Source organism: Lipophrys pholis (genome assembly GCF_963383615.2).
Source record: "Lipophrys pholis genome assembly, chromosome: 14".
Classification (NCBI taxonomy): Eukaryota; Metazoa; Chordata; class Actinopteri; order Blenniiformes; family Blenniidae; genus Lipophrys; species Lipophrys pholis.
Window position 1 is genome coordinate 13,353,667 of NC_137633.1, and position 27,590 is coordinate 13,381,256.

The window sequence follows — 27,590 nt, forward strand, 5'->3', positions numbered from 1 at the left end:
TGCCAGCTGAACCATATTGTCCTCCCAAATATCTAACCCAAGTTGTAATTCATGATGAAATGCTGGATTTCTTATTCTTCTCACATTGCAAAATATAAGACTGAAATCCAATGTCTTGTACAAACTGCAGCTCTTATTTTTTTTTGCACTATTTTCAAAACAATTTTAACAACTCACAAATACAAATGTGTGATAATAATAGTTTTGCCCTCTACCTATACTTCTCTTTTTGATAATGATTCCTTCTCTGAATCCATGGATGGACGCATGGATGGATGGGAAAGTGGATTTATAAAATATGGCATGCCGGTAGAAGACCCCCCTATGTTATTTGGGTGGATAGGTGATTCTCAGGTGGGCAATATCACATGTATATAATAAAAACGTGTAAAGAATGAATAGAAGAATAGAATAGCCTCTATTATGATTTTACAACGTCTAACAAAATTGGGGAGCTGCTCCTCTCATAGTGCAAAAGAACAAAAAGAATCGTGCAAAAAGTAGCTCAATATAAGAAAGAAAAACGTGATCGATGAAAAGTTTCTTATTCTTGCCAAATGTTCCTGATTTGATTTTCAAGGTTCAAGGAGAACGTCACACCAGCCAGACAGACTGACAGAGTGGAGCTGTCTACTTCCATGCTGAATTTTTAATGTTTTGTAGGATCGAGGCAAAAAAATTATGCTTCCCAATTCTAAAATATAGTTCTAAACGTTTTTATTTCTTATTTTTCACATTTAAAAAATGACAAACAAAACAAAGTTTTCTCTTCTTTTCGTAATGTTTTTATGTTCTTATCAACTCTTTCCTTCTTGATAATCTTCTACGTTTGGAAAGTTCAAAATCAATAAGGGTAATGAGTGTCAATAAAATTGGTGTGTTCAGAGTATTTTACTTAGTGTCAAGCTTCAACAGGCTGTCATATGATTTTCATAATGATTTATGTTAAAAAAAAAAGCTATTATTATCATTACGCTCTTGTAGAATGATGTGCTCATAAGTTTGTTATCTGACCTATGCAAGACATATAATTCAATTCAAGTGTTTTCAAATCGAGTAGATTCTCAGTATTTGTTTTGTGGATCATTAGTTCCTACAGCAACATTTTATTGGATTGACCTTTGATTTCCAGCAGGCGAAATCAACATGGCAACAGGCACATCAAATGTACTTACAAAAAAATCCCAGCAGATGTCGCTCATCCCCAATTCCATGCAATCATTAGCACCTAGTTTATAACTAAATATTACTGTCATCGTTTTGTCTCTGTAAAAGCATATGAGAGGAAATGGCAGTTCACAGTCCACAATCAATCAATCAATCAATCAATCAATCAATCAATCAATCAATCAATCCTCAGGGTTGTCAACCACAGATGATTATGGATGAAGGATGGTCCTGGACGGGATTTATTGAGAGATACCAATTCACCTAATAATCATATCTCAGAACTGTGTGAGGAAACTAGACTACTTGGAGAAAACTAAAAGAGGCACCCTAAGCTCTGGCTCGAAGATGGAAATTCCTCTTACAAGGAGAGTTAATGTAAGACACAATATTTCAGATTATTATTGTCAAAATAGTAACTTTCCATGCATTTCTTTTTAAACAGAATAGAATAGAATAGAATAGAATAGAAATACTTTATTAAGCCCAGAGGGAAATTGCTTTACAGCGTTGCTCCACACAGAATAAATAGAAGAGAAAATGATAGTTAAAATATCAAATAAGGAAAGATAAGCAATAAATAAGTAATATGAAATATGAATATGTACAAGGCTTAATGGTGACTAAAAAAGCATAGAGAGACCATGAAGAGATGAATGTATATGTAATATACAATAATACCCAGAGAAAACTCAAGCATGCACAGGGAGGACATACAAAGTCTACATGAACATTTGCAACTTAAGAATAATGACAATGGAAGATTTAAAAATCCATTTGCAACCTAAGAGACATAACTAACACAAGCAAGATGAATTAAAATAAATGAATAACTAAAATATTGAAATGTTTGATTCTATTTGTGTTTTCCTGAATTCATGTGATGTTTTGGTGATGGTTACTTTACTCTTGCACTTGCTATTAATACTCTATATGTGCCTCATGATGTTATTGTTATGAATCTGTTTAATGAATCAGCTCTGATCACATCAAGATGTTTCTCTTCTATCGACTTCCGGTTCTGCTTATGTCCCATTATGTCTTCCCAGAGCTTCTTTTAGTTGGGTTTTTTTCTGGTTGGGTTTGAATTTGGGTTAAATAGCACAATAGCATACATTTTCTAACAACACTGTCCATTTAGCCACTGTTGCAGTTTTTGACTGCGGTATTTGACGATAATTCAGCCCGCCGATGTTTCGGTGTCGCAACAGATTACCATCTTGATCTGACGTTGAGCCGTTACGAACAGCCACGTTCGTGTCAGAAAATGCAGGTCACTTCGCCAGCACGTCTCATCACCGACATTTAACGTCGTTGTTTTTACTGAGAGTGTTCAGCCATGAACTTAATAGAAATTACAGTGCCATCCGAAAGATTTGTGAAGGCGGGTCCTGCTGCACCGGCATCAACGTTGTCTCACCCCGGAAATGACGTCCTCTGGAGGAATGTGGAGAGAAAGTTGGAGATATTTCTTCCGTCACACCAGCAGCAGCACCGCACCAACTTTAGCTGTTGAGAGGCAACGACACTGGAGTTTATGTAAGTAGAGTATGGATGCTGATATTGGACCCTTTCTACCCATGCTTTTTGCACTGGAAGAGGTGGCATGGATGACCTGACGCCACCTTCCCTCCTCATGACCACCCCCCGACACGCACTCTGGACGCACACAGTTTCACACATCACAGCTGTCATGCAAAGCGCCTGCACACCGTTGGGAGGAACTTGGGGTTTTGTGCCCAAAGGTATTTGGGAAGAAGGGGAATCGAATCGCCAACTTTGGGATTAGAAGTCACAGCCACCCAGTCAAGATGGTTTTTAGCAGCCAGGCTATAACTCAGACGGGGTGGAATGATGCTCTGCCTCTAGGTTTATTCTTTTACTCAAATGTGAAGCATTTAATCACTGTTCAAGTATTGTGTCATTATTCATTGATATCAACAGTAGTGTTCATTTCAGGCCAGTACCAATATTGCAGTTCTGACTCAGAAATATTATTTAGAAGTAAGAAGTGAAAAGTGAAGTGAAAGTGCAACCTATTGTACAACTTTTCAAATTGCTTTTTTTTTTTTTACTTGTAGAGGTACTTTCAGCAAGTACACAACAGATACATTATATTAAAATAAATTTTTAATTACTGACATCATAATAAAAAATAATAAGATATTTGCGGGATGAAAAAGAGAAAAATCTGTCTAACACACAAATATACTTAGACCAGAGTGCAGCGACCGTGTCATCAGAGGTAGGCATGTCATGTCTGACTCAACCGCTTGTCAGCTGCATCTGTGGATGTTTTCAGGCTTTGCACTTTATTTTAAGGGCCTGAGAGAGAGAGGCTGACAGAGAGACACATGCTCTGTGACATCCAGCTCTGAGACTGCAACGTCTGCAGCATCTCTTACTACAGTTGGAGGACGTTGATCATCTTGTGTTTACACAGGCGTTTGGTCTTGTAGGAATCCGGCAGCTAGAATTCATTGAATGAAAGAAATGTCGGAAGTCAGATTATTGTCTGTAAAATGGCATGTGTACTGTTAGAACATCTGCAATTAAATCCAGGCTATTATTTAGTTTGTCATACATTTTGTATTATTTCACAGAACGCGATTTATTGATTTACTAAATCTTAAGCACAAATAGTAGCATCTAATTATCTGTTTTTGCGTGAGTAGGGGAAAATGGCTGTGGATGTCACCTTATTATGAAAGATATTATATGCTTAAGTGTCTGTTACTTACTGTTTTTAGGCAGTGATGTAAGGATCCTCTGGAGTGTCTATAATTATGTGTATTCAAACTTCAGTGCATCAATATGGTGTACTCAGTGGTAGGTGCAGGTGAATAATGCAACCATCTTTCTGCTATTGTAAGAGATGTAAAGCCACTATTATACTACTTTATAGGCTATATACGCTTGTTAATTATGGAACAAACACTTTATTAAGAAAGGGAGTTTATGCCTTCTGCATTCTTTATCTGGGTTGTTTCACTACTGACATTTTTTTTAAATTGTGTATATGGTATGTCAGCATATTTGACATGGCCATTAAGTTGCAATCAGATCATTTGATCTTAAAAATGGACCTATGAGATTGACCATAATTTGAATTTCCATTCAGATCTTTTGACGTGTATTTTTGTCGCCAATATATGTAATATTTATTCTAAAAAATATTTTCTCAAAACTATTACATGTGCCTATATTCTGTCAGGTATTTTCCATTAATTCTGCATTTTTGTAATCTGCTTATTCCTTGATTTTCTACTACTGTGGGGGGAAAAACGCAGAAATCCTGAGAAGAGATAACCAGCCTCTCTAACAAAAGTGTTTGTTTTTTCCACACCCTCTGAAGGCCTCTCCTCTGCTTTCAGAAATAGGCTCCTGTTCGCTGTCTCGTATGCAAATCTGAATTTCAAGCACACTCCAGGCTCTGGAAAGGGGGGGAGAAAAGGAGAGTGTGGTGAAGGGAAAGTGTGTCGGGTGCGTCCTCCCTTGTGTGCAGGAATTTCCCGCATGGACTGAGAAGGATCTTGCTCCGTAAATTACAGCGCCTTCCTTGTCAGAGGAACGCCTTATATGGGCATGGAAGTGGGTGTGGCTAGCCAGGCTGGTGGCGGGGAAGGGGTGGGTGGGGGGGGGAATCACAAGACAGGCAGAGACACGGACAGACTGGATATTACAGCAGAAGGCCGCATTGCTCGTGTGAGTTTCATTTTTTTCTGTGTGTGTGCAATCACAGTGCAATAGTGTGCAACGGACAGCGGCGGCATTGCGCTCGAGCTGCTGCAGATTAGCGCGCAGTTTCCTCCCGGGAAGTGCTCTCGTGTTTACGCAGCGACGTCGACCCCTTTTTCCTCTTGACTTTGTAGCGGAGAGGGGGGTGGGGGGTGGAGGGGGTGAGGAGGGGACGCTTTAGAGGAAAAAGTACCAGAGAGTGAGGTCAGCAGTGTAGCATGAGTCAACCTCGGGGATGTATGCAGTCATCATCGCGGGTCGGTGTTATTGTGCGGGGCCTTGCTGTCGCTGCTGGCCGCACAGAGCTGCGGGAGTGTGTGCTCGTGTGTTGTGTGCGTGCGCTCTCCTGCGGGCCGAGCTGCCGTTAGTAGCAGCTTTCATGACAAACACAGTAAGTATCCGGGCAGACTGGCGAGGACTGCAAGCCTTGTTGTTTATAGGCCTGCGACACGGCGTGCTATTGTGACAAAGTTTTTATGTTTGTTTACCTCGACACGGGCGCGCGCTGCTCTTCTTATTGATCGTGGGGGTTTTCAGAAACGCGTCAGTGTGCGCGGATCGCACCGAGAAGAGGCGCGACGTGGTCGAAGCTCCTGACAAGTTGCATCGATCCGTTGTGTTTTGTTTTTACGCACTTGAGTTGTGCGCGCTGCGTTGCGGGTTCGCCCGGTTGCATCGGGACGCGGCATTAGTGACGGGATAATCCGTTTGTTGCAACAAAGGGCTTCTCGTAAATAGCGCTGAGCTTGCTGGCTGGCCTTAGAAAGTGATGTGGAGGGAGGGAGGGGGGTCCAGGAAGAGTCCTGGCGTGCAGGAGAGCATGTTGACTCCTCTCACATTTGTTCTGTATTTGTGCTGTACGGATGGGGGGGGGGGGGGGGGGGGGGGGGGGGTTAAATTAGGCAATGAGAATGGATTAGAGCGGCTAATGGTGCTTGACATGTATTTTAAGCCAATTTAACGTGTTAGTTTGTTTATTGGGCTTAAACCCCAGGCTTGTGTAAGGTTGCACTTGTGATGCGTCATGACGATCCCTCACCTCTGATGGAGGTTTAAAGGCTCGTGTAATCTCGGGCACGGTTACTCTGCAAGATGAAGTGCTGCTCCTGCACCTTTCCCCCGTTTGACAGCATGTGCAGCATCACATGGCATTGCTTATGTACACACACACACACACACTGGCACACACAGTGTTTGTTCGCCACATAGCAGCCATTCACTTTCCTCTGTCAGTGGTGCCCCAGAGCCAGTGCAGGATCTGAACAGCTGCAGCTGGCTATTTTAGGAAGTGTGTGTCTTACCAGCCCACAGGAGTAAAGGGTGACAATTGTCAGTTACTTCCCAAGTTCTAGGAGACTGCCTTGGCCAAATCCATGCTGTAGAAAATTGTTATATTGATTTATGTAATCATCTTGTCGAATTCTCATGTGCAACATGAGTCTTTCGTTTATGTCCTTTGATTATAGAGTCTCACAGATGGAGCACGGATAAAAATTGTAACAGAAACATTCAGGATCTGCGTGCATCTTGAAGTTTGGCAGGCTGCATTGTGTCAAAATCTGTTATGAAACCTGGCCATCCGATAATATTTCTGATAACCATAATGAGTTGCCATGACAATTGCCAAGATCCACTATAAGCTACCCGAGCGGGTGAGGCGATTTGAACGTTTCCCAGCTCTCACTTATTTCCATGTCGATCAGATTGTTGTACTATGACTCATGTTTGTTCACTTTCAGTTTTTTTTTTATCACTTTTCAGTTTTGAGATCGGAGCAATGGTTCAAAGGGCACTGATTCACTTTTTCTTCACTTTTAATGAGTCACGCAGTCGTAAAAGAGTGTTGTTGTTTTTTTTATCAAGTTTTGGTTTATGTCTGTTCAGGCGCTTTGGTGTTAAAGAGAGCAATCATTCATAGGTCAGACATAGTGGATTTTTGGTTCAAAAGTCATAGAATTTGAAGTCATGCAAAGTAATAATAGCCTGTAATGGCATTCTTTTTGAACTATTGATTTGCTTGAATGCTTCCTGTAGCCCATGCAGGTCTGGTCATATATGATATGTGTTAGCTCTCCTACAGGTCATTATCCTTGTGTCATGTGAGCTTAGCGAATAGGTCCCCCCCCATTCACCCACCTGATACCTTTCATTTGAGGTCTATTGTTGAAAAAGCAAACAGCAGGTTTTTACATAGCTGAGGCAGGATGCTAATGAGACCACCCTCCTGTGGGGACCCCTTTAGGCTGATAGCTCAAGGCTTGACCTCTCTCATTTTCTCTGTACAGGGTGTCACCAATGAATGAGAAACACACCTCGACTTCTGATGTGTTGAGCTCCCTGCTGGTGACCTCCTAGTGGGTCACAAAGAACTTCAGAGGAGAGGATTATCTTGAAGGACCTAACTCCTCGTCACCCTGATGTTACTGTAGTTTATAGCTGTCTTTCACTACGGAAATCCATTTGGAGAGTATCCTGGTCATACCTCTGTCAGTAGTTTTTGAAAATAAAGACGCCTCCATTGGACTATTAGTACATTAGGTGACTGAAATAATTACCTGCCTCGGCTTATTCATGCCCGTCATGAGCGTACCAGCTCAGCAGAAACCCAGCGCCAAAAGAACAGGAAAACGCATCACCTTTTTCAACGATCAAAGTGTAGCGATGAAGGAGACCTCTCAGCATCCAGAAGGTGCCTACTACGTCACAAGCGGTACTTCTTCAGACCCTGGACAAAGTGAGGCTGCAAGTACTGTTACCTCTAATCCGGAAGGTACTCATATGTACCTCAACTCTGTCATCTTCAGCCCAGATAAGGGTGACCAAAGCAGGGGCCATTATCAGCAGACTGTACCCATGAAGTGGGCTCACCAGGAGTCAAGTCAGCCACAGCCATCACTGTCCCAGCAGCAGAGAGCTGCCTCGTGGAATCCCATGTCTAACTGGGGGCAAAACTTTGCAAATTACATCGGTGGAGTTAACGTGTCAGACTCAAGGACCCAGAATGCATTTGTGAAGGTGATGCACGAGGCTTCTGGCTTGCAGCCACATCAGCAGCCACCGAACAGAGGAACAGAAAAGGCTGGAGTCGAAGCGTACAGGGATTCAGCAAAGCCCCACGGCCTGGAGTGGGAGCAGCAGCAGTCACAAGCCTTTCAGGAGACCCTCAAACCCGGAGTGTTGAACACCCAGTCACAGAGTTCCTCACACCAAGGAGGAAGTTCAGTCTTACAGCCCTTTCAGTTGGCTTTCGGGCAGCCCAAACAGCACCTGCCAGCTTACTATCAGTCGTTTCAAGGGAACAGGACAACGTTACCAAACCCACCAAACTACTCGCAAACAAACCCCAAGCCTGCACATCAGTTACAGCAGCTCCAGAGGCAAGAACAAATACAACGCCAGCAACATATCATTCAGCAACAAATTCAGCAGCAGCACCATCATCAACAACAAATGCAGCAGCAACAGATCATTCATCAACAGCATGTGCAGCAGCAGCTACAGCAGCAGCAGCAGCAGCAACAGATACAGCACGAGCAGCAGCAGCTACAGCACGAGCAGCAGCAACAAAAGATACAGCAGCAACAACAGCAGCAACAGCTCCAAATTCAACAGCAAATGCAACATCAGCAGTTGCAACAACAAAACCCTCATGTGCTTGACTATTACCCCGGCGCACAAAATGCACATCCGCACCCACAGCCTGTCGTGGTGCACTCCCAGGAGACCTCTGCTCCGGCTCCCCCAAAGATCCAGGAGCCGATCATACAAGATATCACCCCAGAACCCCAGCAACCATCTGATCCGCTTCATCCGCCCCTGCAGCCTGAAGCCTTGTCCCAGTCGCAACCTCAGACACAGCTTCAGTCGCAAACACATCTTCGTAGATCCCGGCGGCTCTCCAAGGAAGGTGGGGCGCCTTCCGACAACCCTTTCCTTCCTGTTGCTTCTGATCAGTTGGCTACCGGTACACAGGGTTCCCAAAACGGGGCCCGTGACATTCAGGCCGCCCCGACGGGCGTCATCCAAAGCACTCGCAGGAAACGCAGGGTGTCTCAGGAGGCCAACCTGGAGACTCTTGCTCAGAAGGCTTCGGAAAGGGAGTCGCTGCCATCACATGTTATTAAGGTTAGTGGTTTCAATTAGAGGACTTTCTAAACATGCAACTCTCCTTTTGATGTTTGTTTTTTTTTTTTCCACTGTTTACTTGTTTTGTGCCTTTCCATTTTCCCTTTTGTCATTTTCTGTGTTCAGCTGTTTTCTATCAAGCATAAAGAGCCACAGACATGGCCTTTATTAGGAAAGAACTTTTCTGAATCCTAGTGATTGCACTGCCGCTTAAGTCTAAACTCATTGCTACAAGCTGGAAGCCGTATTTTCAAATATCTCAACAAGAGCTAAAAATCCGTGTCTCTCATGTTGTCCTCGGGTATAATTGCACTGGGACTTCAACTCCCAGAGCAGAAGCGGGAACTGGAGCAAGCGGCTCAATGTTACTGCCAGGAAAACGGTGCCAAAATTTGTGTTGTTTGTGATTAACATGTTGCTGGAAGAGATGCTGAGTGTAATCAGCGCCCAGCAAAGTATGCGCCACAGAACTGAACAACGCAGCTCTGCCTTGTGGGGAAAATCTGTAGCTTAAACAAGACTTTACATGGAGCATATTATCATGGGTAAAGATATTCTTGATTAAGAGCTTAAACATCTTCTTACAAGATGTTTGAAGAGTACCAGTGTATTGAATGACCCTGATTATACCCATGTGAAGTAATACTCCTATCTGTGTTTATCTGAATATCTTTATTGTGCAACAAGTTCTGTTGCCAAACAGCACTGAGTCAGTAGTTCAGCGTGGCTGTGAACTTATTTTGCCTCAAGGGGAACTGATCACACAGTTCTTTTTAGTTACGGGCCTGCACTCCCCCCACCCGCCCACCCAAATCAAAGGAGAGAAACGTCCTGTCGACGGCCTGCCCTCTGCACCCTCCCACCCCACCCTCTTGTGTGTGTGTGTGTGTATGTGTGTGTGTGTGTGTGTGTGTGGGGGGGGGGGGGGGGTCGCCCAGCCTGCAGTGCTCAGCAGAAAAGCTCTCCACCACTCTGGTGTCAGGACTGGAGTTTTCCACCAGCAATAATGAGCACAGATCCAGCAAAGCCACACAGCTGCATGCCTTTCTGCCCATGAAGATGCAGTGTGCAACGGCAGCATCCATTCGCCTTCCGCTGGCCTGTGATGTGGTGTTTTAGATGGCTTTGAAGTTGCTTCACAGTTGATCGCAGCTCTGAAACACAGAGGCTGCTCTTGCCCACTCATTATGGCTTGTTCTCACAAAATATGTGAAGAATGCTTTTGGGGACAGTTCCCACGTCAGGCCTGTCACTTATACTCTGCACCTAGTAGGAGTGCACCAAGGTGCAGACGTAGAAAATACCTGTGTGTGAAAGGCATGCTGACTGTGCCAAGGCATCTGTCGTCTTTGTGGAGTTGTTCATTTTTACTGCAGTTCACTTACTATTTTGTATTCTGCCACTAATGATGAGAACAATCGATATTTAATGGTATTGATATGTTTGTCCACACTCTGTTTGAATATCGATTTAATTTTTGTGACTATAATGCTTGCATGTTAGCAGCCCGTTCAGATGAATTGAAAGACACTGAAGTGAATTTAAACTCAAAATTGTAACAACCTATGTGCCATCTGCAGCAGGAGCCACACAGGCCGTGGAGTCCCACCGAATCGGAGGACATGAACGCCAAGCGGCCTCGAGACGACAACCTCCTTCCGCTTGTCATCCCCGTGTCTGTTCCGGTCCGGAGGCAGGAGCCGTCATCACCCAACAGGGACCCAGCATCTCTGGCATCCTCCTGGCCCCTCAGGCCCTCAAACCCCCTGGACCTCGGTCGCACAGACCACAAACCTTCGGTCATCGTCACCCGCAGACGCTCTCTCAGGAACTCCCTGTCGGAGAGCTCAGAGCAGGTGGGCACATGTTCTCAGGGTATGAGCACTGACCGTGCATAGGTTCCTATTGAAACCATAAGGATTATTATTCTCTGCTCGATTTTAATTCTCATTTATAGACCTTCAATTACCACAACTGTCAAAAAAGTATTAAAGCAATGTCAGGGCTACTTTTTCTTTTTTTTCCTGGATGTTTATTTCCAACCTCAAATCCTTGAAGTTATACGACATTGCCCCTTTAATATCCTTTCCCTTCCCCCCACTGTGCTCCATGTCTTCCCTGCCCCCATTTTAGCCCTGCACAGTTTTCTCCCTTTCCCTCATTTATTTGGGGGCTGGATTTGGTGAACTGCTTGCCCTGTCCCAGATCAGGCAGATTAGCGGGGTTTAGCTTTGCAATACTGTACATTATGTACCATACAGTGGAGGACTGGGGTACCTTATCCTTTCTCCTGCTCTGTCGGATTCCTCTGCATTAACACACAGCAAACCACCTATATGAGCTTGCAAACATATGTCTTTTTCTTGTATAGGCATTCAAATTAAAATGATCACACAGAGACCCCCTTGTAATAAATGTGCCTCTAACAACTAACTTCTCTGTCTAGACTGATGTCACGGAGGGAGATAAAGATGAAGACGGCAAAAAGTCCAAACGACGTCCCCGGCCCGAACCTCTCTTCATTCCACCGCCTAAACCCGGTTTATTCATCGCCCCGCCTGTTTACTCCAGCATTACGTCCTACCAAAGCCACCTGCGCTCCCCTGTGCGCCTCGCAGACAACCCGCTCACGATACCCCCCTATACACCCCCACCGATCCTCAGCCCGGTTCGTGAAGGGTCGGGCCTGTACTTCGCCACTTTCCTGTCGTCGTCTGCATCCGGTGCAGCCGGCGGCCCGGGCCTTCTTCCTCCTGTAACGCCAAAATCAGCCACACGCAGCTTGTTGCGTTCCAGTAAGTGAAAAACGTAAAGGTCTGCGCCCCAATCTCTTTACACTGGTGAAAGCCTTCTTGCAATTAGTTTCCATGAATAATAAAATATCGGAGTTGAAGGGAATTATAGTCCTTTTCGATAAGCCACCACAGCAGTCATTGCTACTTTCACTGTAGACGTGGTCTTTATTTGAGATATCGCTTTGTGTGATTATAATATTTTCTGTGTCTTTGCCCTTTTAGATAGCTGTGACATCACACCACCAATTCTGTCGGCTGTGAGCGAGGCCACTCCAGTCAGTATTGAACCGTGAGTATTTACCTCATCCTCTTCCAAGATTGAAGTGTGGGTTTGGTTAATTTCATGAGAAAGTATAGGGGCTAACATTGGCACACATTGTCATGGCTGGGGTAAATGTTCTGCAGCCAATTACTCAAATCTTAGCAGTGCCTTAAATCTGACTTCTTCAAACTCTAAACCTGTCCCTCAGTGCGGCACCTTCACCCCACCACGATCACCACGGGAATCTTTTGCCCCGTCATCCGCACCAGGCAGTAGTGCCAGCCTTCAGCCTCTGATCTAACTATGCAGCCTTTCAATGAAATACATCCTGTATTAACAAGTCCATAGTAACTGTCAGCTGAAAGATGAAAATCAATGTCAGTGTGTGCCTTAGTGGTTTCTGTGTCGTTCCATTCACAAAGAGCAATTCCGGTTATTTAGTCATTTCAGTGCAATCTGCAGATTTTGGTGAAGTGGATTATGAAGAGAAAAAAGATGCATTGAAATCACTTCCAAGAGACGGCTCCTGTTGCTTTTAAAGTTAAAAGTAGTTTGATATAGCTTAGAGATGAGCATGATTACCATGGTGACCGCGACGGCAGGGTAATATCATAGCAAACACTCACTGAGCGTTTACAGGAGCAACTGTTGTATCTGTTTTCAGGGCAGTCAGACTGCCATTGTTTTAAAAAAAGAAGTCGGTCAATAATCTGCGATCCGATACCTTGCTGGGGAGTTGAAGGTATGCGCTCCTTCACCTGCAGCTCTCTACCCAACCGCTCCGTGCTGCGTTACTCTGCTGCTGACGAAAAGCCGGAAGAAGACATTTTGTTGTATCTGTGATGCATTTGATGCTATACCATCTGTGCTGCCTGTGGCTGCTTCTCCATGAGAGAACACCTTTAATATGCGCCGCCAGCTGCAGGAAATATTTAGTTTGCATTTTGTGGTAACTCAATACTGCTCGGACACGGGACTTTCTTGAGGGGAATTACCCCCCTTGCACTGCAGTCCCCCACTGCAACGTAAGGAGGACTGAAGTCGCAATGCCTGTGCTCCACAACTCCAGAAAACACGAAGGTAGATTCAGAGCAGTGTCACGTTTGTCTGTGTATAGTTCGAGATCAAGAAATGTGATTGCGCCATTTGTTGTTGCAGTTTGCCAGAACTGCTGATCACACGTGATTTTGACCATGGTGGTTTGTCTCCTTCACCGTTTTCTCCCGAAAGAGAAGGACAGCACATGATGAGTTGTTACTAGAAAGAGTTGACAGACTAATTAAAGAAACATTGTTGTGAGGGCTGAGAATGTTTCAGGGTCCCACATACTGCGAACGCTTCATAAAAGAGAAAATGGCCTTGACCTTTCTTAGAATGACGGAAAAATCGCAAAGTTTGTGGCGTGGGAACAAAAACAACAACAACAAGGCTATACAGAGAAGCAACTGCTGAAGGATACCAGCTCTGTTGAACTTGGAACGAGAACATTTGCAATGGTAAATATTCAAACTCAGAGATTACTCAATAATGAAACTAAATCAAAGCAATACATTCTGTTAGAAATATGAAGTTCAGTTATTTACACATTTTCACTATCAGACCTAATTTTTCTGTTATCAGGCCATTTAATATTGATAATACTGGTTATCATGGTTACCAGAATAGAAACAAATTGTGTATAGAAGAGCAGTTTCAGAAAAAGTCCACAAAGGATGCGTAACAATGCATCTAAATACCAGACCAGATTAGAATCTCTGAAATATAACATCCTGCAAGCTCACTGTAGAAACGTAACGCACTATAGTTGAAATGTTTTCCTTACAAAAACCTGTTTTTATTGCACCAGCATCGAGGTGCAGTTTATGAGCATGCATTGTGCAAGCTGCCGCCTTACTGATGCCAGCTGCTCTGCAAGTTATTCAGAGACGAGTTATTGAGGCTTTCTCGAAATCACACTCTGAGAAAACACAACCCAATCCATCACAGGTCAGCTCCATGCAGCCTGTCTTCCCCGGGGGAAAGCTGGGAGAAAACACACCGTGCAAATGAAGCATCCCCGGTGGAAATGCAGGGGACATACTGGCTCTTTGATTTGTTTGTGTTTTCACAGTTTTCACACTAAAAACATCTGGTATTTGATATGAAGTTAAATTGGAGAGAAGAACATTGTATTGTTTCATGCATCTTTTTTTGGGGGGGGGGGGGGTCTTCTATTACATTTTCATCCCCAACAGAGAGTAAATAAAATGCAATGATTTTCAATATTGAAATACCGAGTCATGCAGCACACTTCAACATTACAAGAGCTGCCTGCTGAGAGTCTTAAGTGCTGCGACAATTTCTACGCAACTATTTAAAGAACATGGCAAAAAGAGAAGCAAGCATGAAAAAATGATGATCCCAGAATTAACACACAAGCTTTAGTTTCAATAAAGCTTGAAAATAGTGCTTCAATTTTAATCCTGACAGTGTAAGTGGCTGAGATATTAGCGTGAATGACGCCTCCCTTCAGCAGAAACACCAAAGGATGAATTAACAATAGATTTAATTCCAATTAAAGCGTTTCTATCCTTGCCACTCACTCTGACGATCTGTTCCCAGACGGATAAATATTGGGTCACGGTACCAGGCCGAGGTGCCAGAGCTGAGGCAGCGGGCAGCTGTTGAGTTGGATCGTCACACTGCGGACCTGGTCTGGGCACCGCTCAGCGAGCTGGACGAAAGGCCCGACTTCCAGCAAAAAGGTTAGAAAAACAGTCTTAATATCTGACGGTGCACAAATATTTAGTTGTTTAATGGAAAGCTAATATTCAATTGATTTTAATTTGTAGTTTTAATACTCTTATGTAACACTTAAAGCGAATGAAACAAGACTAGATGGTGTAATATATGTTACGTAATGTTCCCACTGTGGCAGGGGTTCTCAAAGCGTGCGAGGGTCAGCCTGACCTTCACACTTTTCCTATTTTGGTTTTCTTATCCAGTTCGTCATCTAACTGTCCGTCAGATCTTTTGTCCGCTAAAGAGTCACAACCATTCATTCCCCCCTTCGCTTGCTCTCTTTTCCTTTCAGTGGACGACCTCATGCACCTGGCCTGCTCCAGTGTTTTGTGTGGAGGAGGGACCAACCAAGAATTAGCCCATCACTGTCTGTACGAGTGCAAAGGGGACATAATGGTGAGTGCGAAGAGAACAAGCCGTATTGACTGGCTGCGCAGTGACTTTCATGAATAATAGAAAAATGACCGAGAGCCTTGTTTTGCGTTGCTCGGACTTGTGCCAGGTTTTCTTCTAAACCCACACATGTACCACCAACCTGTTTTCCTCTTGATGGTAGCCTTCACTGCTCCATCCTCTGCGGTCTTTATCAGAATATCTGGTGTCTCTATATAGTGAGGAATATGGATTTTCCTTAAGCGAAATGAAGGAAAATACAATTTGTAGATAATTTTTTAGGGTTTCTGCATCTGAACGCAGATATCTAAATGTTCAGTGGTTGCACATCCAGTTTGCATGTTTGGATTTTCTGTTGAACTGGTTTACATATGCGCCGTCATCATATGCACATTTTTCATGGATTTCTTTCAAAATACTTTTAATACATTACAACCTTTCTTACTTGAATAATCAAAAACTCTAATATTGTTCATGGACCTGCTACTTTTAAAATGTGTAGTATAAAGTAACTGTGGAGATGCAGTGCATGTACATGTGTTCTCCCACTTCCTGCCTTAACCTGATATCTCCCAATAACCTGGTTGCACGTGTGCATGCAGATGTAGCCTGTGAGTGCTCTCGGCTAAGCTCTCGGAAGTGACTGATCCGTGGAATTTCACTTTGCTCAGCTCTGAATTTCTGTGGTGGCCTGAGATGACTGAGATAGTTGAAGACTGTTGCCTTGTTTAGCCAGAGACGTGCTGATGGGAACGTGCACAGAGAAAAGAACAGCTTTTTTAATTTTATTTTATTTTATTTTTTTAGCAACTATGTTTAATGAATGATTATCGTCTTCAGCAAGTATTTGTAGCTCTTTTGTTGTATGTGATCATAAGATGATCTTTGTATTTAATCATACTCATGTCACCAAGAAATCTTTCTGGACCAGTGAGTGCTACACTGCAGCAGTGATGCATCCGGTGTGTCATACCTGTGAGATCACTGCCGGTCCACAGAAAACATTACAGCTTATCATTTAGAGTGCAGATATCTGTGGATGTGATGGACTGAAAAACAATATACATTCCACTTCTCTCAAGCTTTAGTCACTGTTAAATGTTGAGATGCAGCATCTCGAGGCAGGGCTAAAGAATTCAAGCTCAAGGCAATTCAAAATGTGTCACAATAACTTGGAAAATGCGATGAAATAAAGCACTGCAGGGAACAATTCACGCCGGTTTCAGATCATTAAAATCAATGGTGAAAGCAAGATGCTCAGGAATTGCATTTTAAAAACAAACATGAATCAGAGGTATAAAAATTTAAGAACAATAACTTCAAATGATCTGAACAATAAATCGCTTTCACTCCACTGGTTGGCCGCAATAAACATGTTTTAAGTTTGATATACAGAAAAGCTTTTTTATTTGGTCTTAATGCTGAGAAATCTGAGAGTTTCTAGGAGCTCCATAAAGTAGCAGTAAATCAAAGATTTATTTAGTGGTTTCTCTTTCCTACTATTATCATCAATATACCAAGAGCAGAGGATTTACACAGGTCTATTTACTGATAGTATTGATTTTATGAGAAAAGCAGATGTTGGTAGCAGGGCTGTTGGACGACAACCATTATTAATGCTACTACTACTAATAAAGCTGCTACTAATACTATTACCACTACAATTATTACTACCATGACTACTATTATTAGTATTACTGCTACTACTAACAATAACAATACTGCTATTACCTGTAATATCACTACTACCACAATCATTGGAAATAACATCTCAACTCTATTACTTCTACTGCCGTAACTATCAGTACTACCATCACTAACTCTGCTAGTATCTGCTCTATTACTTTAGTAGCTACTTCTTCTACCGTCTCCTGTCGCTACTCGTCTCATCGCTCCTGCCATTACTGCTTTTACTACCACTGTCATCTACTGTCTGATGAGACTGATTTACATTATTTGGCTGCATTTAAAGGGTTAGAACAGTCCAAAAAGAGCAACAATGAAAGCTTGGTCTGGGTTTTTAGTGCAACTCTTTGCTAAAGTGAATCCCTGTGAGGTTTGCAAAGAAAATATGAAATTACAACAGGAAACACTGCAAGCTGGAAGTTTGAAATGTGTAAACATGTCACCAAATGATATAAGTTGATAGTCTTCACTAACAGAGGTCTACTCTGAAAACACACACACATGCTAATGAAACGGAATGAATGGATTATATTGGAATCATTTGACAAAGTGAGTTTACATTAAAGCAACAAGCATGTTTACATTAGCATGTGTGGCCCATAATTTCAGATGTTTGTTTTGCTTTTGCATAAAGAAGACTTTTAGACTCTCCTTGCATTTGCAGAGCAAAACAGATCATACATGAAGTCTTCTGTATGGAGATCTTAGATCAATACTTCCATTAGTGAAGGTGCACCAGTAAGATTTGACTTACAGACAGCTTTATGGTTCCACTGGTGGAGATTACAGGCCCTACTGACCAGCACTGGTCCAACGTTGTCAAGGAAACTACAGGGGGGGGGCTGTCAGAGCGCCCACTCTCTGCAGCGGTCTGGCTCAAACTGCCGTCTTCCTGCATTCATGTGCAGTCAGACGGATTCTTCTCAAAGAGCACAAAGTTAATTCCTGTTTCACAACCGTCCACACGGCATATAACCATGCAAAGCACTCTGCTTCCTGGTACGTGCGGAAAGTAAATGAAAATGGAGGCCCTATCAGCCCCTGGTGACTTGTAAGCTCCGTTTCCACTTTGTGCCTCGCAGCATTTTGCAGGTTTATGAAGCAGGATTGAATGGTGTCATAGGGCAGGAGTGGACTTGCTTGGCATTAGTTTCAGGCTGTATAAAGACTCTTTAACAGTCGCTGCTGCGCAGCAGCTGTGCCGCGGCTGTTCACTTTTAAGTGATATTTAAATGTTCTTGCCTCCCAGGCTGCCTTGTCCCTGCTGATGCTGAGGAATCCCATTTTCCCCAAGTCCAACCATCTGTCCAGCTACCACTACTCAGGTGCGTCACTGACAAATAAAGAAACTGTTGACATTTGCAGTGATGAAATACCCGGTTGATGATTTTCTGATTGCGGTAAGCACTCTGGCCTTTCCGTGTGGAGTTTGCATGTTCTTCCCGTGAGTGTGTGGGTTTTCTCTGGGTACTCCGGTTTCCTGCCACAGTCCAAAAATGAAAGTGTGTGCGTGATGGTGTGTCTCTCAGTCTGTGTATTTACATGTGTAGCTTAGTTGAGCTCCTGTTTACCTTCTCACATGCTGTTCAACACCCAGGGCAGGAGTCCGGTTCCAGTCGGACTGCTCTGTATGCATGCAGCAGGAGAAGGACTTTCAGTTGCATTATCTGGGCGTGTTAGTCTCAGTTTGAAAACTTAGATTTCAGTCTGACGAATGCAATAATTCAGCTTTTTGGTCTCGTTTAAATCTCGTGTTTGTTTGTGTGATGAACTGGTGAACTATCCTGACAAGGGAGGGATAAACAATCGGTTGATTCAGCGATTGACATAGAACGCATGAGTCTTTAGTGAAATCATAATGAAACCCCCCAAAAAATATTTGCCGCATGAATGGACTGATACCAGCGTGTCACTTTGCAGCCCGCTTTTTAGCCTGTCATCAAACTGGGCTGGATTTCCAAGCTCTGCGCCTGGCCTCAAAGAGGCGGCAGCTGCAGTAGTGAGAGTGTGTTGTTGGTGGGTTAGTGGGTGACTGTGGAGGATTGTCAGGGTCAATGCGATGAGGGAAAGAGGGGGGTGGGGGTGTGGGGGGGGGGTGGGGAGGGGGCTTACAGCATGTGGTTAATCCCAAGCAGAAGACAGGAGAGTCATTGTTTATCCAGTGATTTCAATGTGTGTGTGTTTAGGGTGGGGGTGGGATTGAATTTATCAGGAACTCCACCCTGCCAGAATGTAGTGTGAAAGCAAATAGTTTTGCACTTGTGAGGCGTTCCTGAACTTGTTTTGATGCACTTTATCAGTTTTAAACATGTCTCCCATTTCTCTCTCTCGCTGTCTCTCTCTCTCTCTCACTCTGTCTCTCTCTCTCTCTCTCTCTCTCTCGCTCTCTCTCTCTTGTTGGCTCGCCCCTCAGGATCAGACAGCTGGACGGCAGCTGAGCGACGCCAGTTCAACAAAGGCATCGCAGCCTACAAGAAGGACTTCTTTATGGTTCAGAAACAGGTATGTATGTGTCGTGGAACAAAAGAAGAAGGAAATTAAAAGTCTTGAGTGCAGTGCTAATGAGACCAGGCCACCTAGTGAGTGTGCAGCCAACAGACCTTCCCCAGTGAACGTGATGTTATCTTTTCCTCCCTTTGAGTGCTTGGAGAAAAGGGAAATCCAGTCACTGTGGAACATTGTTTTCCTTTTGTTTGATTGTTTGCCATATCACTGGCGGTTATTGATTTTCCACAGCGGGGTAAATATGTTTGTGATGAATCATTGCAAAGGATTTGGCATGTGTACTTCTCATAATCACAACTCTTAGACTTTTAACTACAAACTTGTAGAGAAAAGGGAGGTGCAGCTTTGCACCCATACGCAATACCCCCGGGGTTACACAGTGTGACCATCCAATCACAGACGAGATCCAGTACTATGTCAAGTCTCTGTAACGAGAGCTTCTCAGCACGTTTACATGTGATGAGCAACAGTTGCAAAGGCTACTGTTGAAGTCATGTTTGCAACCCAGCGAGGGACGACGTTGCAAATTTTTACAAAGCATTCCTTCTGTCCACACTTTTTTGCATATTGTTCGTCTCACAGATCAGAATTTGACAACTTATCCTGTTCCGGTCCCGTTGCTCTGTATACATTACTCACAAGAGTAGATCACTTTTCAATCACATTGTGTCAGTGTGTTGGTACGACTATGAAAGCTTCAATTTTAATCGAACTAACATGTCTGCTTGTAATTTAAAGCCCAGTCGTTCTAGTTGTATGAACTAAACTATTAGACCTTTAATCCAGAAGACTTACAAACAGTAGTGAGCAGCTGTGATCAACAGCTTGTTTTAAAGCAACAATGTTAAATGCTGTGGGGAATTATGGCGACACGTGTCGGAAATGTGAGCACATTTGATAGGATTATTGGATTTATCACCAATTATAGTAATTGTGATCTGTACGGTTGCACCAGTTTAGCTTTTCATCATTTTTGTCACTTAAACACATAAAACTAATAAAATACATACACATAATTTCAAAGAGCATTTCTAGCATCAAACGTGTTGCTTTCGAGCAGAAGACATGCCAACCAGTAAATGAACTCCTAGTAACATTCAGCCTTTCATGGACAACAGTAATAACAACCATGCAAGATGTTCAACCTCCATTGACGGCAATTTAATGATCAGTGCCGTGCGCAAGGATAGTTCGACGTATGGACAGGGCCAGATGGAGGATCGAAACTCTTTACCAGGGGGAGCACAGGCAGTAAATGAAAGCAATGCAGACTTACGTGAATTGGTAATGAGCCGTGGCTGTGATTGACAGGTATCCACAAAGACGGTAGCGCAGTGTGTGGAGTTTTACTACACGCACAAGAAACACGTGAAGATGGGCCGCAATGGGACGCTCCTCTACGGCGAGGCAGAGCCTCTGGAGAGCAAGACCACCGAGGAGGAGACGGACCACAAGGTCAGCCACATGCCATGTTTAATATGTCTACTGCAGAAACCAGGGTGAATGAAGCCGGGCAGTTCAGGAAGAGATGAAAGTCATTGAACTCGAGTCAAGGGGAAAAAAACACTCCATACAGCTTATGACTTCACTGTTATATGACTGTAGAGGGTTATTTTTTTTTGTCTATCCAGATAAACCATGCTGTTAAAAGCTCCATAAATACACAGTATGGCAGCAAGTAATGACTGCTTTCATTCTGGTGGTATCTCCAGAGTGAGCAAAAGTACTCCCAATACTTAAGTGAAAGATAATTGTGTAAAAACACTTTGAAAGGTTCAGATTCAACTGCCTTTATTTAAGTAGAAGTAGACAAATGTAAGGGAATGTATGCAAGTACAACAATGTAAGGCACCTTTACCCTTTTAATAGCAGTGGGGGATTTGTTATTTGTCCACAACGTATGTACACACACACAACACCTTACACCAACATGATTGTATAATTATTAACTATGACAGAGATCAGTATTTAACTTGTGTCATAGCTTTGAGTCATAAATATGTCTGAAAATGTTTCTTCTAATTAACTGTACTCAGTTATATTTGTCTGGATTTTATATACATCAGTATGAATTCCATTTAATTCATTTAACTTTGAAGGACTTTTTAAAAATAAAATCTTCTTTTAAATTGAAACAGTCCTGTCATTCAACTATCATTGAAGTAATACGATCCCGCTTATGTTGGTCACCTTCAGTGTGGAGAACTGTTACCTTCAGCTGCTTTGGTCCTTTCACTGCAGCTCTGAATTCTTCCCATCGAGGTTAAAGACAAGTTTGAAGAATTTAAGAAGGAAAGTTAAAAAAAAGTCTGCAGAAAAAAAATTTCTCTGGTGGGTTTTTCAGGTGTTGCATAAGTACAATAACAAATTACAAATACTTTACTTTCCACCTCTGTTATTAACAACTCGGAGAACTTCGAATTATACAAACTGACAAGTATATACATTGAAAAACAAGTTTTACACATGTGTTACATGAAAGTGCTCAAACAAGACAGGTTGGGAGAGTTCTATAGTTTGTTTGTCGCCATTTTACTGAGGTTACTGTTTCCCATAGACTTCAGTACATTGTGCTGAGGCAGCGCTTTTTGCTGATGAGGGAAGTGTCCAGTGGACGAGCTGAGACAAAGAGACACCAGCCTTCTCTTTCTAGAATCTGTGAGTTGCTCTTTAGTGGCAGGAGTCACAGATGTTGTTGTTGAAACAGCAGGGCTCGCAGCGCCTGGAGCCACAGCGGGAGGAGGACAGCCGGAAGTGGGAGGGGTCAGCTGACAGGAAGACGGACGTCTGCCCCGGCGGGGTGACGCAAACGCTGCAGTCGTCTGAAAATGTGAGTGTGCAAACAGCAGGTCTCTTTCAACCATCAATCCGGTACAAATCTGGATCTTATGGAGCTCAAAAGGTTTTCTATGCTTAATTCACGAACTGAAATAGATATTGAACCATTTCATATAAATGAATTGTATAAACCACTTCTTCCTTTACAGAGTTTCGCACCAGACTTTCTACAATGAGGACTATTTAGAGTTGCCCAATCCCCGGAAAACAAATTGTCCAAACATCCACTTTTTCATTTCTTTTAGATGTGTGTGTCATCATTTCTCTTCAAAGACACATTTTTGAATTATTTTCTGCAATGCTCTTGTTTGCATATTAAAGTAATGACCTTTTGTCCAATCAGTGGTTCTCAAAATGAAACCTGAGAAACAAGAGGAACCCTTGATTTTCTTCTCTAAATTTTACAGAAGAACTTATGATTAAAAAAAAAAAAGCAAGGCACACAGACTAAAACTTTAACTAAAACTTTGCTTAGTGAATTTTTTGCTTGGAAGGATTGGGTTTATTGTGATTTCATATCAATGTTTTAACAGGCACAAGGAAAGATCTATGGATCTTAAAATCTAATAATTTTTCTATATTGTAATAAAAAAGATTAGAAACTCCAAACATAAGTCCATGGAGAGGAACAAGTTGGATAAAAGCTATTGCTTTTTGCATCTGTGGTCAAGAAATATCCCAAAATGCATGTCTAAATTATAGTATTTTCTAGGAAATACACAATTCTAATTAAGGTGAAAGTTTTGATTGGAAGTGGATTGATTTCCACGCTTTGAGTTTCTACAGTTTGTGCTACCGTGTTTTAATCTTTTATTACTGTTTCATAATGTAGATTCACAAATAAAATAACACTGTTGGACATTACAAATATTGTGTGGCAGAGAGGGAGGAAACTTTAACCCTGGAGACAAGTGCTGAGTATGTTTTATATTTAAAGGGACAATATGTTGCAACGGACGTCGTGGTGATCCCGGCTTAGAAAAATCACTCAGCCTCATCACTCAAGACACTTTGTCCTTTTGAACTCTGCAGACTTGAAGGATGTGTGTTGGTTCTGCTGCCCTCTGCTGGAGCTTTAGGGAAGCACCTTTGCTTGAGCCTCCCTCCTGTTATTGTGTAACACAGTTATGGTCTCTCGATAAACAATGACACAGCAGACTTGCTCTTTGCACGAGAGGGAGTGTGCGTTCCTTTCTAAACATCTGTTATGTTGTCCTACATGAAACCTGCTCATAAAGCAGCTTCAGCTTCCTTATATTCCCTCCTCGTTGCTCCCAGCAACTGTGTTTAAAGATGTTTGGGAACTCCCGTGTGATCAGCACCTGTCTTTTGTTGTGCGCGGCAGCCGGGGACCGTCCTGATCATGAAAGGCCAGGAGGATCTGGGAAGGGAGCGTCCGCTGTCACAGGTCATCCACCCTCCTCACCTGCCTCCTCCGAGCTCCAAACCGCGCTTCGACGGCAACGCACGCAAGACGAGCCCCTCCACGGGCACCAAAACCGCTGCCGGACAGGAGGGAGAGTTCCCCTGCAAAAAATGCGGCAGGTCAGTTGTCAGAAATGTCACACGAGTCACCACTGTCGTAGACGTCGGCATGGCTTTGTTTACTCCCGCAAATCTGGCAGCAGTGGCTTCACAGCAGTCCGTCTAATTCTAACACATGCTGCAGGAAATGTTTTGCCGCTGCTGCCCACTTGGATTATCCGTTAGTAAATAGAGGCAAGACTCCTGTGATTTCTGTTCTGAGGAATCAAACGGCGGTGTCATGCTTTGATTAAATAACAGCTCGTCCTCTGGCAACACCGGGCCTGTTATTGCCAACCGTGTCCTAGCAACCGAAACACAGAGCAGACACGACACCTCACACCTCTCGTCAACGCAACTCTACCCAGCGACTGCACAAGACCGCCGCTCGCGCCTCACATGCTAAACCCGCTCAGAGTGGCCTGGTCACAGATTATCCAGCAGCACACCGTCCGTACAGTCAGGTCATTCACGGCTTTAAAAAGATTTCGAGCCGACCCCCTGCTGGGCCCTGTGATCTCACACTAATTACTGTATCATCGGATCCATCTTATTGTGAGCTTGATAATGACATCAGCAAGTTTTCAAGCTAATTTATAATCATTATTTTTGATCAATTATAGCAGATTCAGTTGGGAAGAGTTACTTGGACATTTATCGTAAGCACATGAATAGATTTTTATGTTTGCAACCCAAGCATTTCCATTGTTTTCACTTTAACAAAATGATAACCATTGTACGCCAGTGATGAACGTTGAGACAGGAAACATGTAGGATGTTGATTTTCTGCTCATTTGCAGATATTCGAGAGGTTCGTATCTTCTATAGATAACGCACTGAAGCATTTCCCACTGTTATGTCCTGCCTCGATTAAGTCTGGTGCTTTCAGTGCAGCGTGAGCTTTTATTTGCTTTGCAAATACTGTGCACTTTTTAGAAAGCGTCAAGATTTCAGCATGCAATTGAGAGTTTGTCATTGGCCTTGTGTGTTTACTTCAAATCATTTATAAGGAAGGACTGTATTTAGATTATCTGGTAGGAGAAGCTTTATTGTGTTTTGAAAAAGGTACAACCAGATCTTGTGTTCCAGGAATGCGTTGCAGCAGCTACATGTGTGTATCAGCTTCAAATCGTCTAATCTAGTAAGAATACAATAAAATCTGAATATTATTGGACTGGAAAAAGCCGAGCGGTATAAAGATCTGTAACTAATCTGAGATTTCACCTGGAACCTATTTGGAAATGAGGGTATCTGCTTTTAAATGCCTCCAGACCGACAAAAACCTCAATATCCCCGATAGTTGCATGCAAATCTGCCCCGAGCTGTTCCCCGTATCACCGGTAAATGTACTGTAATTTCCGAAATGGATTTAAAAAAAATAAAAAATGGAGGTCGGGATGTTCAAAGGGGGATTTCACACTCACTCTTAGGTCCACCTCGTCTTTGTGGAGTCAGCAGCCTCAGAAAGGCACAAACTTACATATGCGTCAAATTAAAGGGGCAAATTAAAATTATATTTGGGAATGGTTGGGTGTATCAGGGTCAGCATGAACACGGCACACACTCTCATGTGGAGCCAAACAGCTGCTCTGGAACCTTTCGGAAGAGGTTGTCTCAGCGTGTGGAGGAACTTGCTCCAGGATGCTCTTATGTATATATATGCAGTGTTGTGTGCACGCACGGAAACGGGCTTCAATCAATCACCCTGTGCTAAAACGCTTCATAGAAGTCGAACGATATGCTCAGTCTAAATGATGTTCCCATGCACTCCGCGTACTTGACCAATCAAATGGAGCCCTGCTGCCCTAGATGCCCTCCCACTGTGTAGATGTGAGTGTCCGAGTGTCTCGATAAAAGACACCCAGATATCGTTATCAGAGATTATAGCTGATGGCTTGTTCACTTGATGCAGCCCCACTCAAGACATCAGAGAGTGCTGATGGAACGGGAAGCGGCGGCGCACAAAAAGGAAAATGTGGTTCAACAAGCGGCACTCGAAAAAACGAAAGGAAACTCAAGTTGGAGCCACATTATGTTTCCCACGTTGTCATGGAAACATGGCATTGATTTTTAGACCGGAGCTGAACAAAATGACCAAACTGCAGTACTTCAGTCGCCTCCAGGTTTATAAACATCCCGCTATTCTGAATGAAACTTGGAACGTCCCAGTAAATTCCCTGATTATGAGCCGAAGATACTCGCCACTGTTTTTACCATGCGGGACTTTTTGTCCTGCACCAACTCGGTCATCGCTCCTCGTCCAGCTATATCCCAGATGGTGCTTGACCCACTTAGAAAGAACGAGCTTTTTGGGGAGCGTTCCAATCATGGCAGGACTGCTGGGAGCTTTGTATCTCTGCACATGCCGCAGTAGATGACGGTGAAACTCTTGTTTCGGTTCTCTCTCCGTATGTGCAGTCCTGCTTCGAATGAAGCTTTATCGAAGCAAAAGGCCGCTCTGACTTTCTCCTCCTTGTGTGCCGCAGGATATTCTACAAGGTGAAGAGCCGCAGCGCCCACATGAAGAGCCACGCCGAGCAGGAGAAGAAGGCGGCGGCGCTGCGACAGAAGGAGGCCGAGGAGCGCGCGGCGGCAAAGGCCGCCGCCGAGGCCGCCGCCATCCTTGCCGCGCGGCAGCAGAACGGCACGCGGCAGATGGGCGGCGACAGCACCAACGACGACTCATCGGAGGGTGAGGACGATGACGACGACGACTGGCAGTGAGAGGAAGGCCGTGCGCACCCGGCGGCCCCGCGCAGCACCGCCTGAACCTCTGGGATGGGAGAAGAGGAAGATTTTAAAAAGAAGAAGACTGAAACCCTCCAGTGAACTTTCTGTACATTTAGTGGATCAAGAAGACTTTGATTGCTTGGCACATTCAGGGACAGAAGAACTCCTGTTGATGGTGTTTTAACTGTGAATGCGTGGACCCAGCGAGCGGGCGCTTTCCAAAAACTCCCCTTTAACTCTAGCTTGAAAAGCATTTCAAGAGTTACCTCTCTTGGTCACAGGGCTCGGTCGAATCAAAGCCATGCCGCTCCTCCGGGCAACGTCCGCCCCCCCCCCCCCCTCCAGCCAAGGCCTCCCTCTGCACTCTGAGTCTCGCCCTGCTTCGTTTCCACAGACGTTTTATTCCCCCCCCCCAGTCGTCGTGTCCCATCTCTGATCGGAGGATCTACCTGTAAACTGTTGCCTCTTGTTTCGCCGCTCTTCTGCACTCGAAGCTGCCAAACGCTCTTTCAGACGCATGACTGTTTCTTCGGGCTTTTGTTCTGAGACCCTCTCTTCGCCCTCGTCACCTTTTATAGCCCCCCCCCCGCTCCCCAGTCTGTTCCCCACTGTTGTTGCCTTGGATGTTTTGATGCTTTTTATCTCAAAATGACAATCAATTTTACACTGTTGTTGTTTTTTTATGAACATATATACAGGTAAACGTCACTTTTTCTGCCTGTGTAGCTATACATGGTTATTATTGTTGTTTTTGTGAATATTCCCGTCTGATTATTATTATTATTATTATTGATATTATTATATTCTGGTTTTGGCTGCAATTCAATTGAGTGCTTTCCTGTTTTGTCGATAGCTTTTTAAATTTTTTTATTTAAACAACAAAAAAATGCTATTGCTGCCTGTTTTTAACTGTGAGTTGTTTCTTTAGGGAAGCCAGAAATGAAGAAAATGTATGTGCAATAGAACAAGTCGACCCCCCCCCCCCCCCCCCCCAACGTTCGTTACCTGAGTGTCCAGGCCCTCCCACCCACTCCCCCCCCCATCCT

At 43.6% G+C, this 27,590-nt stretch overlaps 1 protein-coding gene across 4 annotated transcripts; it reads left to right on the forward strand.

Moving 5' to 3' along the window:
* Positions 1–4,816: 4,816 nt before the first annotated feature.
* On the forward strand, positions 4,817–26,675 carry mideasb (mitotic deacetylase associated SANT domain protein b). Of its 4 annotated transcripts, XM_080480887.1 has the most exons (13): positions 4,817–4,872; positions 7,191–9,030; positions 10,611–10,886; positions 11,477–11,825; positions 12,048–12,114; positions 14,689–14,831; positions 15,161–15,264; positions 18,197–18,272; positions 19,361–19,449; positions 20,764–20,907; positions 22,163–22,282; positions 23,636–23,835; positions 26,301–26,675. In XM_080480887.1, exons 2-13 carry the CDS (start codon positions 7,477–7,479, stop codon positions 26,536–26,538), a joined length of 3,360 nt encoding a protein of 1,119 aa, XP_080337013.1. In that variant the 5' UTR covers positions 4,817–4,872; positions 7,191–7,476; the 3' UTR covers positions 26,539–26,675. The 4 variants fall into 4 exon arrangements, with proteins under 4 accessions (XP_080337013.1, XP_080337012.1, XP_080337014.1 ...); XM_080480886.1 differs by lacking the exon at positions 4,817–4,872 and having other exon boundaries at positions 7,361–9,030; positions 22,160–22,282; XM_080480888.1 differs by lacking the exon at positions 4,817–4,872 and having other exon boundaries at positions 7,361–9,030; positions 10,614–10,886; positions 22,160–22,282.
* Positions 26,676–27,590: the final 915 nt, after the last annotated feature.